General features: G+C 38.3%; 1 protein-coding gene across 3 annotated transcripts in view; it reads left to right on the top strand.

Annotated features, from left to right (window-relative positions):
- The window catches only part of MYLK (myosin light chain kinase), a gene marked incomplete at its 5' end in the record, with an annotated part of 136,959 nt that overhangs the window by 80,720 nt on the left and 40,124 nt on the right, over positions 1–16,115 (top strand). For all 3 annotated transcript variants that reach the window (XM_084209727.1, XM_084209728.1, XM_084209729.1), the window contains 3 exons: positions 8,744–8,794; positions 10,376–10,503; positions 13,914–14,067. In XM_084209727.1, coding sequence (XP_084065853.1) covers positions 8,744–8,794; positions 10,376–10,503; positions 13,914–14,067 — 333 coding nt within the window. The remainder of the gene's footprint in view (positions 1–8,743; positions 8,795–10,375; positions 10,504–13,913; positions 14,068–16,115) is intronic.

Here is a 16,115-nt window from a genome sequence, read left to right on the forward strand (position 1 = left end):
TAACCTGTAGAATTTGTCTCGCTGTGAGCTGCTGACTCAGGTCATTTGGCTGCTCATTCTGACAATGTTATTTAATTACTGGAAGCTTGGGGTTTGTAAGCTACAGAAAACCAATAGTAAGCAGAATTTGGGCCATTGCTTCCTTTGATATGCAATACATGCTGGATTCTGGTGTAGAAAAAGAACATCTTGAAGGAAGCTGTGTGTCACTCAGTGATTAACAACATCTCTGAATGGATGCTTGCAGTGTTTACTGCAGAAAGATTGCTCCCATGCTGGCAAATTACAAAACTTACAATGCATTTCCTTTTGCTTAGAATTAATATTGTGTCACCAGAATTTAGTAATAATTATGCAACCCTCTAAGGATAAATAGAATAAATAATACTGTTTCTGAGAATAAGAAACAGATTCACCTTTGAATCTGGATGAAATAAAAGGGAGAAGAGAGGAAGGGAACCTCTGGAACTGGTTCATTCTTTACTGACTGCACTGACTTGGGCTTTGTCACTTGGGTCTTTGCTCAGTGGATGTCAAATGTTACTGAGTTAGAATAATAGAGTGTTATGTTTCTTCTAAAAGAGGCAGTGGAAAATTGGACCCTTTCATTATTTATCATGCTGCACACTGTGTGCCATGCCAGAACAATCAGTGGGTAATGTAAGGGTCCTCCTGGCTTGACACAGCCCTGTAGCAGGAGCATTAAGCCAAAAATTGCACCACTTGAACATTTCTCTAGAAAGCTTTGAAATTGCCGTGAAGGGACTTAGGCACCCAGTTCCCTTTGAAATTAAAACTTATTTCAAATTAAGCTTAAAGGGAATTGCTTATTTCAATTACCAAAGCCACTTGCAAAATCTTCAGTGCTTATTAAATAAATGGTTTTGTTGCAACAGACTGCGGAAAAATCAAAGTTCTGCTTGAGATTTTTAGGAGTAAATAAAGATTTGAATGTTTACAAATAAATATTCCTTTTTTGAAAAATAAATATATTGCTACTCCGCACTTGCAAATATTTTGTTGGCCTTAAGCAGAGGACCAAAATAGAAGGAATTAGCTGAAGACAAAGCAGATTTGTTTGCAAGTCTAGAACCCAGATTTCTTGATCATCAGTCTCAGGATTAATTTGCGGGCAGCATTGAGGATAGTATAGATTTTTTTAAGTGGCATCACAATAGTTTACATATAACATGAGCTTTCCAAAAGGACTTTTTTCAAATGCTTTTTTCAAGATTTGCTAAAGAAGAAGGAGTATTGCAACAGTTAGATTCTGTTTTTTAGACTTCACTATGGCTGAACCATGCAACATAACTTTACTATAGTAGGAAGAAACTGTATCCCACTTACAGCTACTGAGAGAAAAAAAATACTTTAATGCTTTAGAAAATAATGCTCATAAATCCCTAAGCACTGGATTAAAGTGTTCAGAAAGAAATGCCTAATGTTTTTGTAGGGATAATTCACAGCACTACTTCCACCAAATATTAAGAAATTGCAATTCTCACCTGTCACAATTATTGTTATGAAAACCTGACAGGCTATCCCAGATTCCCTCATCTGAGTAATACTTCTTAAACCCACTGTTCTCATATCTAGACCACATACATTGAAGGGCTGACCCAGCATAGAGTTTGATTGCACAAATGTAAGTTGTTCTACTCAGTTAAAAATAAAGTTGCATCAAAGAAAACAACTTTTTCTACATACTTGCAAGTTATTTAGCTTCTGATAGAAATCTTTTATATGTGCTACTGTCTAGAGCATTTGATTTCATGTCAAGCACATTTTTGGCTAGGTAGCTGTATAATAATACAGCTGTAATATAGGTAGCTGTATTCTCTCTTGCTGATGGTTTTTAATAAATGTCATCACTGCACTGTCCAGATCAAATCCTCCAGAAGGTTTCACTGTCACCTTCCCAGATCTGAATTTTTAACCTTATTGGTACTTGAATGCAAGGCTGAGCAGTGACATCTCTGGAACAAAGCACCATTAAAGTAAATATGCTAAACAGGACCCCTTATTATGTTAATATATTCTTGTCCATAGTAGGGAGAATTCTAAATGTTAATCACCATGGAAAAATTATGAGTCAGTGGCCAAGTGATTGACATGCACTTCTGTTATTTACTCTTCAATAAACAATCTTGTCAGAGAAGTCTGCAAGCACCATTTTAAGAAAATGTTATTAAAGCATTAAGCTTGATGTGTCCAATTTAGTTAGTATATAATTAAATCAGTAAACACTTCAGGTTTTCTATTGATTTCTGTTCTATGAAAATAATATGAAACACAGCTTAGATGAATATGAAATGTTTCAAAATCTTCATTTCATGACAGATTGTTTTTGCCCTAAGTGTAAAAACGTGCCACTTTCTAAGGGAAGAACTCAATTACTAAGGAAGTTACTGTTCTGGTCAGAGATGTTCTTTTAATTGCAGAAGTGTGGGCACTGGGTAGCAGCAGCTGTGCTCTGTGGCTGCTGCTGACCTCTTTGGTGGCTGGGATAGTCTGAGATGCTCTTGAGGGTCAATGAGGCTGTCCAAGCCAGTTCCCTCAGTCCCATTCATTTCCCAGGAGGCTCATGCTGCTCTACTCCTGGCTGTTGTGAGATCCAAGACATTTTCTGCACAGTGAGTGCAAGTGCTTAGTGTGTTGGAACAATATGAATTACATTGTCAGAGAAGCCTCTAACCAAACTTTTCAAGGCAAAATTAATCTTTTTTCCTAAGCTGAAAATTCCACTCTTAGTACATGTAAATCAAATTGCTATTAGCTGTTTCTAAGACCTAAATAGGATTTCTCTGAAACTCTAAATTATGAAAGGTGCTGCCTTCATTCCTGAGGCTGGAGGGTCCAAAGGTGCATAGCTGTGCCACAAGGCCTGACAGCCAAGTTGGGCTGAGGTAAACAGGCAATGCAGGATTTAACCTGGTGACTCTGAAGGTTGGTTGCTTCCAACATAATGAAAAAGAAATCTGTTACTTTAGTATAAAATGAGCAATGGAGAAACACTAATTTGTTGTCCAAATCCCTTCTCCTGAGTGCCCAGTTCAGCAATGTTTCTCTAATGCTGGGCATGCATTTTGAACTTCTGCCAAGTTACTCTACAGTTCTCATTGTACTGACATTTTCTGAGTTAATGTTGGCATGGAACAGTATTTTCCACGTGTATTTCATGGAGTCCATCCTACATATCTGTATGTTGACAGAAGAAGACAGAAATGTTTATTGACTGTCTTACAGAGAGAAAAATGAATAGTTTTTGCAATGTGGCCTTGAAGTGGTGTCATGCTTCATTAATATACAGTTAAGTCGTTGGCTAGAAATTGCACATCTGAGGCATATAATAGAAGCATTAAGTTTCTTCTCTATAAAGCAGAGAACTAAATTGGCTTAATTAATTTCCAAAAGCATATAGCACCTAGCTTTTCCACTGAAACCATTTGGAGCTCCTGAATGTCCAGATGACCTGGCAGTGTTTTCCTATGGAACAAACTGGATAGCAGGGAAGTTACCTACCTTAGACTCCTATCACTACACACTTGGGCACAGCCTTTTAGTGTCAAATGGTAGATGTTCTCCCAGGATATAAAAAAGGTGAAAAATTGAACTTATACTTAAGAAACTAACCTTGCTGTCTTGTTCCCACCAGAGCTCTTAGAGCATTTTACATGGCCTGGGTTGTTTGTGAGCTCTGTTTGATACTGATTCTTTTCTGTGTTGCTCAGATTTGCTTTAATTGTAGAAGTTGCTCAAGAACGGTGCTACTAAACTGCTATAGAATTGTTTATTCCTTCAGCTGAGCTGTTTTCAAATACTGAGTTATTTTCAGTATACCAGATCATATTATTGAAGCTCTAAGTGTGGTGGTATATCCTAGCTCTCTTGTGACTGCAAAAGTGAGTATTTCCTAGGTTTTATTTTAGTTTTCAGAAGGCAGAGGCTGTATATTTCTCAATTAGAGGACAGTCTCTGCATGGTTTAGAAAATAAATATGGGATGTTGCAACAAAATGACTGTTGTTTCTAATGAAAAAAAAAATAAAAGCTTTAAAAAACCGTTATGAAGCACACAAATGCAAATAACTGACTTGCATGGAATTAAGTTTTCTAATTTCTGCTTGTCATCAAATTTAAGCCAGAGTTGCTTTCTGGTTTATTGTATTTAGATACTAAACAGTTGTTTGGAAACGCTGTGAGAAGTTTGCTCTCTGACATGCAATGAAATGAAACTGTTTAAACTTCCAAACCTTGATGAAGTTTTCAAGTTACTGAAAACTGTGTGTTCAGTGCATTGTGTTTGTCATTGTCCTCTCCAGCAATTAGCACAGGTTCATGAATGTATGAAGAAACTTTCTGATACACTTGTAGCCATCATTTTTCTCCTGTTTCATCTTGTCTGTGCTAAAATCTGTAATGAGTTTTTGTACCATCAGCTAGGTCTGTGACAAAAGCAAGGACAAAACAGAACAATTGACTACTTTGAACACAAGGCCAAGTGTTTCCTTTTTTTCTCTTCTTTTAGCTCTCAGTCATTCCACGCTTTCTGGCAAAGCAGGCAGTAGTGAAGGTTGACAGAGAACAGTCACTTTTGATTCAGACCCAGATATCTACACCCAGAAGGGTCTGAAGGGATTCATTTACAAGGGGGATCTCACATCCTGAAGGATCCAAGTGAGATGGGGAAGAAGGAGCAGATACTTGAATCTGGGCTTTCCATAAATTTTCTATAAATATTCTTCTTACCGTGGTGTCTGACACATTACAGACATGACTTCTTTTTTCAGTTTCTCTTGAACTCTGAAAATGCTGAAAAAACCCCAATTTAATTCAAGATGAAATCTTGACATGTTTTGCATGAGGGGAAAATGTTTTTTTATGTGCTTGTAGTATGAGGGCAGGTGATTAACCCTTCTTCTCTCCTGAGCTAAAATGAGGCTGTTCCACAAGCAGACAGAAGCGGGGATAGGTCTTGTTCCTTATGCTAATGGAGTTAGGTATTAACTGTACTTGTTTACCAGGTGCTGAAATCCATCACTACAGAAGACATGCACATTAATTTTAAGCATGTCCCTTAAGGAAGACAGTAGGAATTATGGATTGGTTGGAAATACTATCTTTTTTTTCCAGATCCTAAGAGTTTTCCTTCATGCTTTATGAAAGCAAGTTTTGCAGAGAGCCATTTCAGGGGAGGGCTATTCCTATTTTTAGTAAAATTCCAAAAAAGGGAAGCAAAAAAGAAAGACGGAGGCTTCTGAGCATATCTGCTCTCACGACTGCTCCATCAGGGAAAGGAAGAGCACAACCAAATGTCTGGCAGCTACCAGCCTGGGTTTTTCCCCTTTTTGCTTTATGTCCCCCCACTCAAAAACAAGCTCTGTAAGAGGCAAACCTGCCTTGTAATGTTTATGATGTTTCTAGAAGGCAGATTCATTTAAGAGGGAAATAGAAGTCCTTTTACTTCCAGGCTGATTTTCAGCATTGGCCCGTTTCAATGTAAATACCAAAAGAAAGACAAACCATCGTTAAGAAAAAAAAAAAAAAAGCATCAGAAGCAGACTTGAACTACCATTTCCAAGAGGCTCAAATATTTTAATGAAAACAATCATTTGACCTTGTCAACTTTGAGTAATCTTACTGGATTTTTTTTTCACTGTCTCCTGCAGCCTTTGAAAAAAGAAAAGTTGCATTTCAAAGAGATGCATAAGATGAGTTGGTATTTTTAATGAAGATCTAAGAACAGTGGGGTGTACACTATTGGGCAAAGAAACCAGGTTCATAGAGCCAGAGACCTGTCCTTGTACTCATCCCCTTCCAGCCTGCCCCAGCCTTTCATTTCTGCTCAGGGATATTTGTGTCTGCAAAACAGGATATTCAACGAGACCTTCCAGCAACCCTTGGCAATCTGCATGGTTTGATGAAGTCCAGTGACAGTCTGTATATCCTCAGTTCAGTGAATATAATGTCTTGGTGGTTAAAAACTAAAATTTAAACCAAAAAAATTGTACCTACATATAAAAAGCAGTGCCCTAGCTGAATGAAGTGATGAGTCATGTTCTCTGCTTTGCTGCTATAGAAATCTTCACTAAGGTGAGAGTCTTTTAAACTGGCTTAAGCATAGTTGTTCCAGTATGCATGCACCTTGCCTATTAACTAAGGTATTGCAGCTAATGCACAGTGTTGGCCAAGAGGTGATCTTGGAGTGAAAATCATGCTGGATTCAGAAATTTGCTTTTTTTTTTCTGAAAAATAGCAACAGAATCTGCATCCCCAGATGGCACTTGACAAATGGTGCTTTTTCTTCATCCTTGTTGCTCTTTGTTCATATCAGGCTTAATGGAGTGTGGAAGCAATCAAATTCCTGTCATTGCAGCTTTTATCAAAAGCCATTGCAGCTCTGAGGAGAGACCCAAGAGCTATATCATTTCAGTTTAGAGAAAAGCAGAGAGTCTGATGTTGAATACAGCACGTGCACAAACAAAAATGTTCACGTGTTTCTAAACCATGTTAATTGAGTTGAGTTTACATGGGGTTATCCATCTAATTAATAACTAATGGGTTATTTCCATTAATAGGGATGTTTAAGGGCAGATGAGAGGCCAGACTCTATGGACCTTCCAGCTGGCACCCGATCATGTACATAGTTTCATCCACACAATATAGCTCCAACCTGAAATAAGAGTTCCGGCTCAGAGTGTGACCGCACCACAACAAAGAGGAAAGCTGCTCTGAAAACACCACTTGCTGCCTTGGCTTGTACAGCTCAGGCAGGAAAGAGGCTGTAGGAATACATTTGCTGTCACTTACCACAGCAGCCAGGGTACATGTCACTCTGTTGGTGGCCCAAAAAGTAATGTGTCCCTTTAATGAGTAGTTGTGCTCTTTGAAGGCCTCAGCTTAAAGAGGCTTAAGTCCTCATGGAAGATGTGGCAGGACAGACACCTTACTTACAGTGTGGTAGTCCAGTAATACAAGGATAAACACCTCACAAGTAATCATCTAAATCTTTAACTAGTTCTGTTGGGCTGGCACTTGTCAAAAAAAGGCTTCCTTGGGAAATATCCAGCTATTCTTTTTTGTCTCAGCCATAAGTGCTGTGAGAGTATCCTACCTCTCCATTTTTGTGTTTCTGGTTGCTACAAAATCAATAAATTCAGAGCACATAAAAGTCAAGCATACTTTTAGGGAAAATTACTAAAAAATGGAAAGAAGGTAGAAAAAAAATTTCTGTATTAACTGCATGAAGTTCTTCAAAATGAACTGAATAAACACTGCTGTTGACAGCTACGCCATTAGATATTTTTAAAGTAGTTTGGTCTTTTCACATCCTATACAACTTCACCTACTATCTCTACTTACTCTGAAAATCAATTTGTTTGTTGTTTGAGCTCTATAGCATTAGATTCCCACAGTGGTTTTGCAGCTCATGGCTCCTGAGTTTCATGGAGCATCACATGATGTGTTCCAGGGTATCATGCACAGCTTGTAGTTTGCTACAACCAAAAGAGTTAAAATCAGAAAACTGGTTTTATTGGTCTGGTGAAACTGGGGGATATTTTGCTGCTCAGTGTCTTTCTAATTTGAAATAACTAAATAAAGAAAAGAAAAGAACGGACCAAAAAATTCCAAACTTTTGCATCTGTTATGACTGTCACTAGGCACCTCTGTATAGTCTGCCAGATACTCAAAAGCACTTAGCACATGCTGCTTCTGTTGGAGGCAATAACATCTTAAAAGCCAGACTGCTTCAATCATGCTGCCTAGTTGAGCATAAGAAAATAAGAAAAGTTCTTTCACAGCAGAGACCATTCTCTGACCAGGATGCTTAGAATAGCAGGCAAAAAGGGAGTGCTGTAAAAGGAATGAACTCCTTCAGTTCTGGAATTCAGTGGTTTGAAGGCATCCAGACTGTTGCATTTAATGGCCACCACTATACATAACTCCTATGAATTTGTCCTTTTGAACCTGTTTGTGTTTCTATACTGTAAAACATTACTTGTTTGTGAAGGTAGATTATGGATGTTATAGTTAACTTGGTGTTTCTCTTATGCCTGCTGTCTGGTAATTTAATTGGGTAGCCTCTAGTTCTTGTTTTGTGAAAAATAGTTAATAGCCATTTTCTCTACAGTTCTTCTACTTACTCTACACAATTTGTAGAACAGTGTCTTCCAAAAATTTATGGATCCAGATTTCAAGTTCTAAGCCATATTTTTGTAGCTATGACATTTTCTTTTGAGAATATAGCAAAAAGTTGTCCCTGCTTAAGGAAGAGGGTGAGGCAAAGGGGTGGTACTAACACTTACTTTTGGTGTATAGCTGTTTCTTTGTGAGCTCGCAAGTGGCACATGGTGTTAACTACTCCACTTTTAACTGAAATCATTCAGCATTGATTGTGCTGGAAATCTGAGCAGAACTTCACTATGAGATGGGTCTTGGCCCAGTATTTTCACCTGTTAAACTGCTGTAAGGCATGGATGATGACAGATCGTGGGGGAAGTGTAGAAGATTTCTTTGATTCTATTAAAAGTTCCATCTTCAACTCTGAATATTCTGAGAATCTTCCAGGATAATAAAAGTGGTTTTTAAAGGTATTTTTATTTCTTTAGTTTAATATGCTGGAAGAACATATTATATTTTCAAGCGCCAACAAAGCATTGCTATGGATGTTTGTGGTTAGTCTGGTTCCTTGCAGAGCTCTCCTTTGAATTCACGTGGTGCTTTTTTTGTTTGTTTTTAACTAGGTGAAGCAACAGTGAAGAAGAAACCAGCTCCAAAGACTCCTCCAAAAGCAGGTAATTTGTTGCATGTGTCTCCCAGGTTTACCAGCGCAGCTTTTTGCCTACCAAGTTTGTTTGCATGTGTGATTAAATGGTTGATAAGTCCAACTTATTAACACTATACTAAGAATTAAATTATGAGCATCCAAAGAAGTTTCTCTCAGATGGACTATAGCAAGATCCTACAAAGTGTCAGTAGTGTGTAACTTATGCCCTTTTGCATATCCACAACAAACTTTGGTTTCCTGTGAAAGAATTTTTTTCTGTGTATCACAGAATCCTCTGCATGAGTAGCTATCACAGAGAAGGTGATAAGATTCTACTTTTCCTCATCACTGGTATTATGGTAACCTGTTTTTGGTTTTTGTGTTTGCAGTCTCTGAGGCCAAGCTATCCATATTTAAAGTTACAAGGAAACTTCCCCTATAGGAACCTCTTTTCAGTGTCTTAAAACTTACCCGACTTTTAAACTGTTCAAGCTGCTTTCTATGCCAGATATACACCTCAGCCTAGCCTCCTTCAGATATTTTCAAAACAAAAACACTTCTAAAAGGTCAAGTCTAGAGCTGGGGAGGAACCCACTTTGTTTTAATTACTTTGAAAAGGAAAAAAAAGCACTTTTTTCATGCCCTGTGCTTTGTAAAGAATGTTTCATTTGGCAGTGAGGTCATTGTAATATTAGGGAATGCCTCTTAGCATTTCTGTCAATATGTCCTCAAGTCTGCCCCCTTCAATACACACAAACAAGAATAATTTTTTTATCATGCTGCTTTTATAAGCAACAGTATTGGTTTCACCCTGGAGTTGTCCCTATGATATTTCTGGCCTCCGTGCTTAGCAGCTAGCAGGGGTCTGACACTCAGCAGCACGGCTGAGAGCCAGGAAGGAGCACTGTTAGCAGGAGATGTTCTGCCATCTATTGATACTCAGGCAGTGAGAGGGAACAGGAGGAGGAATGCCTGGTTCATGAACAGAGCGCAATGAATGGGACTGCAAGTTTTAAAAGTAGCACTGTGATACAAAAAAGATCCATCATTGCTCATGGCAAAATTTATTGTGATGGAGAAAGGCATCAATTTCCTTCCTTGTCTCATGATGTTTCTGTGCCACATGTTTATCTGGCTGCTGAGATAACTATAGGCAGATCTCGAGTCTTAAGTTGTCTGAATTCTGTGGATGACATCAGGGAGCAGGTTTGCAGACCCCCTCAGCATGTGCAAATTGATAAGAAGGTAGCTGGTGCCATTCTTCAAATATGCAAAGTTCAAAAGAAAAAGATTTTCTGACAAACCCACAACAAAATTTCATAAACTGTATATTTGGAATTGGTGGTGGGTGCCAGTGTTTTTGTCTTTTGGATGTCTGTACCTTAATCTTGCATGAGCAAACTTTGGATGGGTAAATTGTTATTGCTTCACTCCCCTGCAATTACCAAATCCACGGAATTTTTTTCATTGCAAGCAACAGGTAACTGCTAATCTAAATTTCAAATGCTGCTGTGAAACAGTTGAGCTGAGAAATGTATGTGTTTTGAATTTTAAGAAAACTTAGGGTCATTTAAAGGGTTATTTAATTTATGTTGTTTTTTCCCTTCAGCTGCTCCTCCTCAGATTACTCAGTTCCCAGAAGACAGAAAAGTCCGTGCAGGTGAATCAGTGGAATTGTTTGCCAAGGTGGTGGGAACAGCACCCATAACTTGCACCTGGATGAAATTCCGTAAGCAGGTAAATTGTTTTCTGGTTTCCTTTAACAATCATTGAAAAAGCAGAGCTGGAAAGGAACACCAATGACTATCTCCCATTTTTCCATCTCCCTTCCTGAGGAACTGGCAAAGTCCATCTTGTTCCTGCAGATGTTCTTCTCACCTCTACTGAAAACATTTCACTGATGAGGATTTCACAAGCTCCACTGGGAAATTATTGCAGTGTTTATGTAGCTATAGTGTTAGAATTTTTTTCCTAATGCCAGACCTAAATCTTTCATGCTACAGTTTAGACCCTTTGCTGTCTATCCCCTCCTGTAAGAAATGATAGTTTCTTTGTGAAGTCTCAGACCATGAATTAAAGGATAAGTGATGGGAAAGATACAGGTATCTGAAAAGTATCTGTCACAGGGGACACTTCTCTCCTTTGAAAATGACCTCTTCTTTGTTGATGCTGGGTCTAAATTTATGTCAGAGGGGCAAAATACCATATAAAAAACTTGAGTGAACTGTCTTGCAACACAAATGTCACCACACAGGGCACAACAAAAATCCATGCCATGAGTGCCCTCACTCCCTAGTTTTAAAGCTCCTTCTACTTGAATTAATATCTTTAAACCAAATCACATGTCTATAACGGCAGTGTCTAGAGAGTTGCTTTAACAAAGCTATTTAAAACCACTTTAAATCAAATAACACAATTTGCAAGTTCAGATTGGAAGATGAAGTGTCACACTAGGACAGAGCAAATATAAATTTCTGCTGTAGCTGCTGTTCTGTTTATTTTGTTCTGAACTTGTCATGCACTCTATAGAACACAAATAAAAACATTCCTCCTAGAAGGAAGTTTAGACTCTAAATCCAGACATGTCAGCATTTAATTGAAAGAATTCAAAACAGTTTCTAAGTGCAAAGGGTATTCCAGAGTCCATCCTTGCTAACTTCAAATGACCTCTTACTTTAGGGGAAAGGATAGGGTTTTTCCTGAACTCTTATATTTCCTTAAATTTCTTTAGCTTCAAGACTGGAGTTAACCACTGCTTTCCACAAAAAATAGGTCTCAGAAGCTTCAGTGACATTCAGTGTTTGATTTTGCTAAGCTCTGTCTTAACACTTAGGTAAAATGTGCCCCTCAAACCTGAGTTTCTGGTTTGTGCATAATTCTGAGTTCATTGTTGAATACAACAATCCTATTTACCTAGATTTTAAGGCCTTTTTTATATGCAAGGTCTGTGTGATAACAGGGACTAGCAGCTCCTTATGCCCATATCAGATCCATAACCTGTGATTCAAGATATTTTCTCTTTTATAAAATGCCATTTTTACCATCTTTGTACTTTCTCTTTAGTTATCCACTATGAGACAAAGTGAAGTATTGCAAAATCATAAACTAAAATGACAATTTTTTTTAAATTATTCATTCTGATGAATGAGGTACAAAAGAAAGAAAAACTTCAGGAAGGATACCAAGCACTGTAGGACAACAAGTGAGGGCAGCAGTCTCTCATTTATTAATTTAAAAGGGGAGCCACTTACTGTTTCCTGTGCTGCACCATAATTTTACTTTATTTTTCACTTACACTTCACCACATATTGTTTTACGCTTGGATTTCTTCCTTTTCTATAACTGTGGTTGATTTCAACTCTGTTCCATTCCCAGTCCTAAAAGTGAAAACCAGCCAAGTGTTTTGACAGTTTACTGGGAGTTATTTGTCGTTACTTGAGCTGATCCAGCAGTTGGTGAGCTGTGATTCCAGCCCTGCTCCTGTTTGCTGCAGCTTCTTCTCTGTGGTTCTTCCTCACATTCCCTCAGGTGCAGGAGAGCCACAGTGACCTCTCTCAGCGGCCTCTCTATCTCTTTTGGGTATTCCAAAACAGTATCTTTTGCTTGTAGAAAGGGAATGTCATGAATCTGTGACCCCTACTGTTGTATGCCATGGCAGTGCAGTGGAGGGATTCTGGAACTGTGCTGAGCTAAAGAGGGGGAAGCCTTGGAAAGGCTTGGAAAGCTGCTTCATCAGCTGAGTCCATCCCTGAATACTGCCAGCTGTTGAAGCTTCTCAACTACAACCAGTGACTTTCTTTCAGGATCCCAAAGATCCAGCCCATGTTCCCCACAACCACTGCAAATGACTGAGCATCCTTTCAGGGCTGTCTCTACATCCTTTCAGGGCTGTCTCTACATCCTTTCAAGGATTTCTCTGCATCACTTCAGGGCTTTCTCTGTATCTTTTCTGGGCTTTCTCTGAATAATGCAGATCTAGTTCTACCATCGCCCCTTGACTAATTTTAATGAAGCATAAAGGAACAGTTTAGAATCTCAGAAGTATGTTGGCAAGGTGGAACAACTTTCAGTAGAGCTTAACCCTACATAATTCCATTTACTAACTTTCTATTTGAATTATTGTAGGAAAATCTTTCTAAAGTTACTTTTGGACAGATAGCAGTGCATGTGTTTTGTCTCAGTTGAGGAAAGAGCAGGCAAAGTCCTGTTCTTAAACTTTTGATTTCTTCTTCTCTGAATATATGGGACAAGATAAGGCAAATTAAATAGCCTTCATTTTTAATTAAATTCTGAGAATGGCTTGGAAGAGTCACTTATCTAAGAAGGAAGTGGTGGGAGGAAGAAGGGCATTGACTTTATGTTGTCTGTTTCATAAGAACACAGTGTACAGCTTCTGTAATTGCAGGGTAGCATTATGAGGTTTTTAAAGAACTGTCATGTCTCAAGCTAATGCTGATTAAAATCTAAGTCACCTTGGCCATTTATGCTATGATAGCTCCGTTTCAATTGAAAACTAGTTTATAATATGCCTATAGTATTCTGCAGAGATTTGGATTTTTGCTTCTCCAGAAAATTAAAATGCTATGGGAAAGCTCAAAATGCTCTTTGAATGTCTCTCTGTACAGCTGTAGTGTTGTATCTCCATTTTACACAACACTGTCCTCAATTGTTCAAAGCCAAAAACTGCTACTGTGGTTTGTGTGGAAGTACAGAATGAACCTGAGGGCAGCAGTCCCAGCTGTGGATGGTCTGCACATTTGGGCTTCTGAGGGGGATGGCAAATGAACTAAGGCTAAACCCTTGTTCCAGTGTGGCTCCTCTAAGAGATGTGAGACCAAACTTTGCTCTTTTGACAATTCCACAGTTTGCACTTTCAGCCTGTCAAAGAGAAGTTAAAAAGTGGCACTCCTGTTCCTTAGTGGGGTTCCAGCATCACCAGTGCTCCCTGTGGCCTTTGCAGGACTGGAGCCCTTATAATGTTCCACTGCATTTCTACAGGTGTGTGGATTACAGTTCATCAGCTGCACATACTCACTTCTGTAATAGAATTATCTGCAGATAACACTCATATGATGACACTGTATTGTACTTTGAGCTCTTTCACATAAAAAGAAATCTATCACATAATTTTTCTTCTAATTTGGCAGATTCAAGAAAATGAATATATTAAAATTGAGAATGCTGAAAACAGCAGCAAGCTAACAATATCATCAACAAAGCAGGAACACTGTGGATGTTACACTCTAGTTGTAGAGAACAAACTTGGCAGCAGACAAGCACAAGTCAACCTTACAGTTGTTGGTAAGTTCATAACTATATTTTATTTATATACTTATTTTTCAGACATAAGTCTACATTTGCATTTTATATAATGATATGCAACAGGTTAAATAAAATAATCCATTACATTAAGACTGAAATAAGAGCTAGTATTTAAAAAAATGGATAGTGACATTGCAATAAGGACTATAAGTAAGATCAGTAGGGCTATACTGTGTTTATTTGGAAGAATTCCTAATTCCATGGTGATGAAGGTATAAAATAGATAAAATAGCTCATGCTTAGAAATCCCCCCACAAGATAAAAACAGCTCATGTCTCCATTTTAAATTCCTACCATGGTCTATTGTTTCACAGGGACAGAAAGCAGTGAATAAAGACAGTCTGTTTTAAATATTTTGGAACCCTTCATCTGTGGGCTTTTACACAGGTATCTTAAAGCTTCGAACAGCCTTGTCAGGTGACACTCCCAGGCCATCGGGTTTCTTGCAGCAGACTCTGGACAGCTGCACAGACATGCAGACTGGCAGTTGCAGTTTATTTACAGATAAAACTGCAGCCTAGTGAGGATCAGCCAAAATCTAGATCTGTGACATCTGGCTCTGAAAGGGCCAATTGAACCCACCTTGGTGTGGATGCTTCAGGGAAATCCAGGGAAGTTTACAAGCCAAGTTCTACAAGGCAGGAAATGTGGGTCTAAGGCCAAAGATGAATGTCTGACCCCAGTGAAACCAGTGGCAAAATACCTTTAACCCAAGTGGGACTGGAGATTCATTCCAGCAATCCAGTGAATTCCATATGAGGTTTAATGAGTACAGTCACACTTTCAGGTACAATATCCACTGAAGCAGACTGAATGTGACTCAGCTGCATGTTACTCTACACATTGTCATTAGAGGCTTCCTGATTATTTAAATTAATTCCTTTAATCCAGTCTGTGGCTTTAATTGCAGTTAAAAGATAACTGGACAAATATATTCTCTGAATGAGTATAATATAGATATAAATATATTATACATATTTTTATATTTTATATGTTATATATTATAATAATATTATATATTATAATAATATTAAATATTAATATATCATATATTATATAGAAGTATTATATATGCATATAAATATATTTTATATATATATATAACAATCTATATTCTCTGAATGAGTATAAATATCAAATGGATTCCAGCAACATGCCAGAGAATTCAAGAACAGAAGAAAATAGAATCAGTATTTTCCCAATGATGCATAGATAAATTGCACTACCCCTTCCAACAGTGGGTTGTACAGGTCAGAAGTACAGCTAGGTGAAAAATGCACACCATTGGGAACACCATATATCCTTGAATAAAAATATACATTGCTCTGGGTATAGGTTTTGGCCTCAAAACCCAACACAGCTGATTAGCAGCTGGAAGAATGGCAGGAGATTAATTGCTCTTTATATTTCCCTCCTTTTCACTCTTTCCTAGGCGACTGCTGCAGGCAGCTAATTGTAGCAGGTTGTTGGGCAAGATGGATTTTTTTTTTTAGCTGCACAAGGCCAACATTTCCTATTATCTTGTTACTGTGTGAGCCTTGACTCATTATTATATAAGTCACTGGTTTATATCCTTTGGAGTTAATTGGTTTGAAAGTCTTTGAATTCTATAACCTTATAAAGCTACATCTCAGCCTCCTGCTCTGCTCTTCCCTAAGAAATGTGCCAGAGAACCGTGGGATTCCCAGAGATGCTTTTGGGAGATTTGGGTGAAGAATCCTTACAATGTGCAGGAGTTTGCCATGTGTTTTGGCTGATGACAAGCTCTCTGTTTCCAACTAAAAAGAATAAATTCCATCTTGTAAGATTGCCAAGCTCTTCAGTGAGACATCTCGCTGATGTCAGCACTGCTGAAGGCGTGACAAGGCCTCCTAGCTTGCTGCACATGCATTTTAAGGCCAGATTCTTCCATCTGGGCACTCAAAAATGTGGGAAAAGGGAGGAAAAATGTCTTCCTTTTAGGAAGGGGGTTAGAATCTCACTATGAGATAAAATCCTTCACACTCTTTGCACCTTTAAAGGTGTCA

The sequence above is a fragment of the Fringilla coelebs genome, assembly GCF_963513975.1.
Source record: "Fringilla coelebs genome assembly, chromosome: 7".
Taxonomy (NCBI): Eukaryota; Metazoa; Chordata; class Aves; order Passeriformes; family Fringillidae; genus Fringilla; species Fringilla coelebs.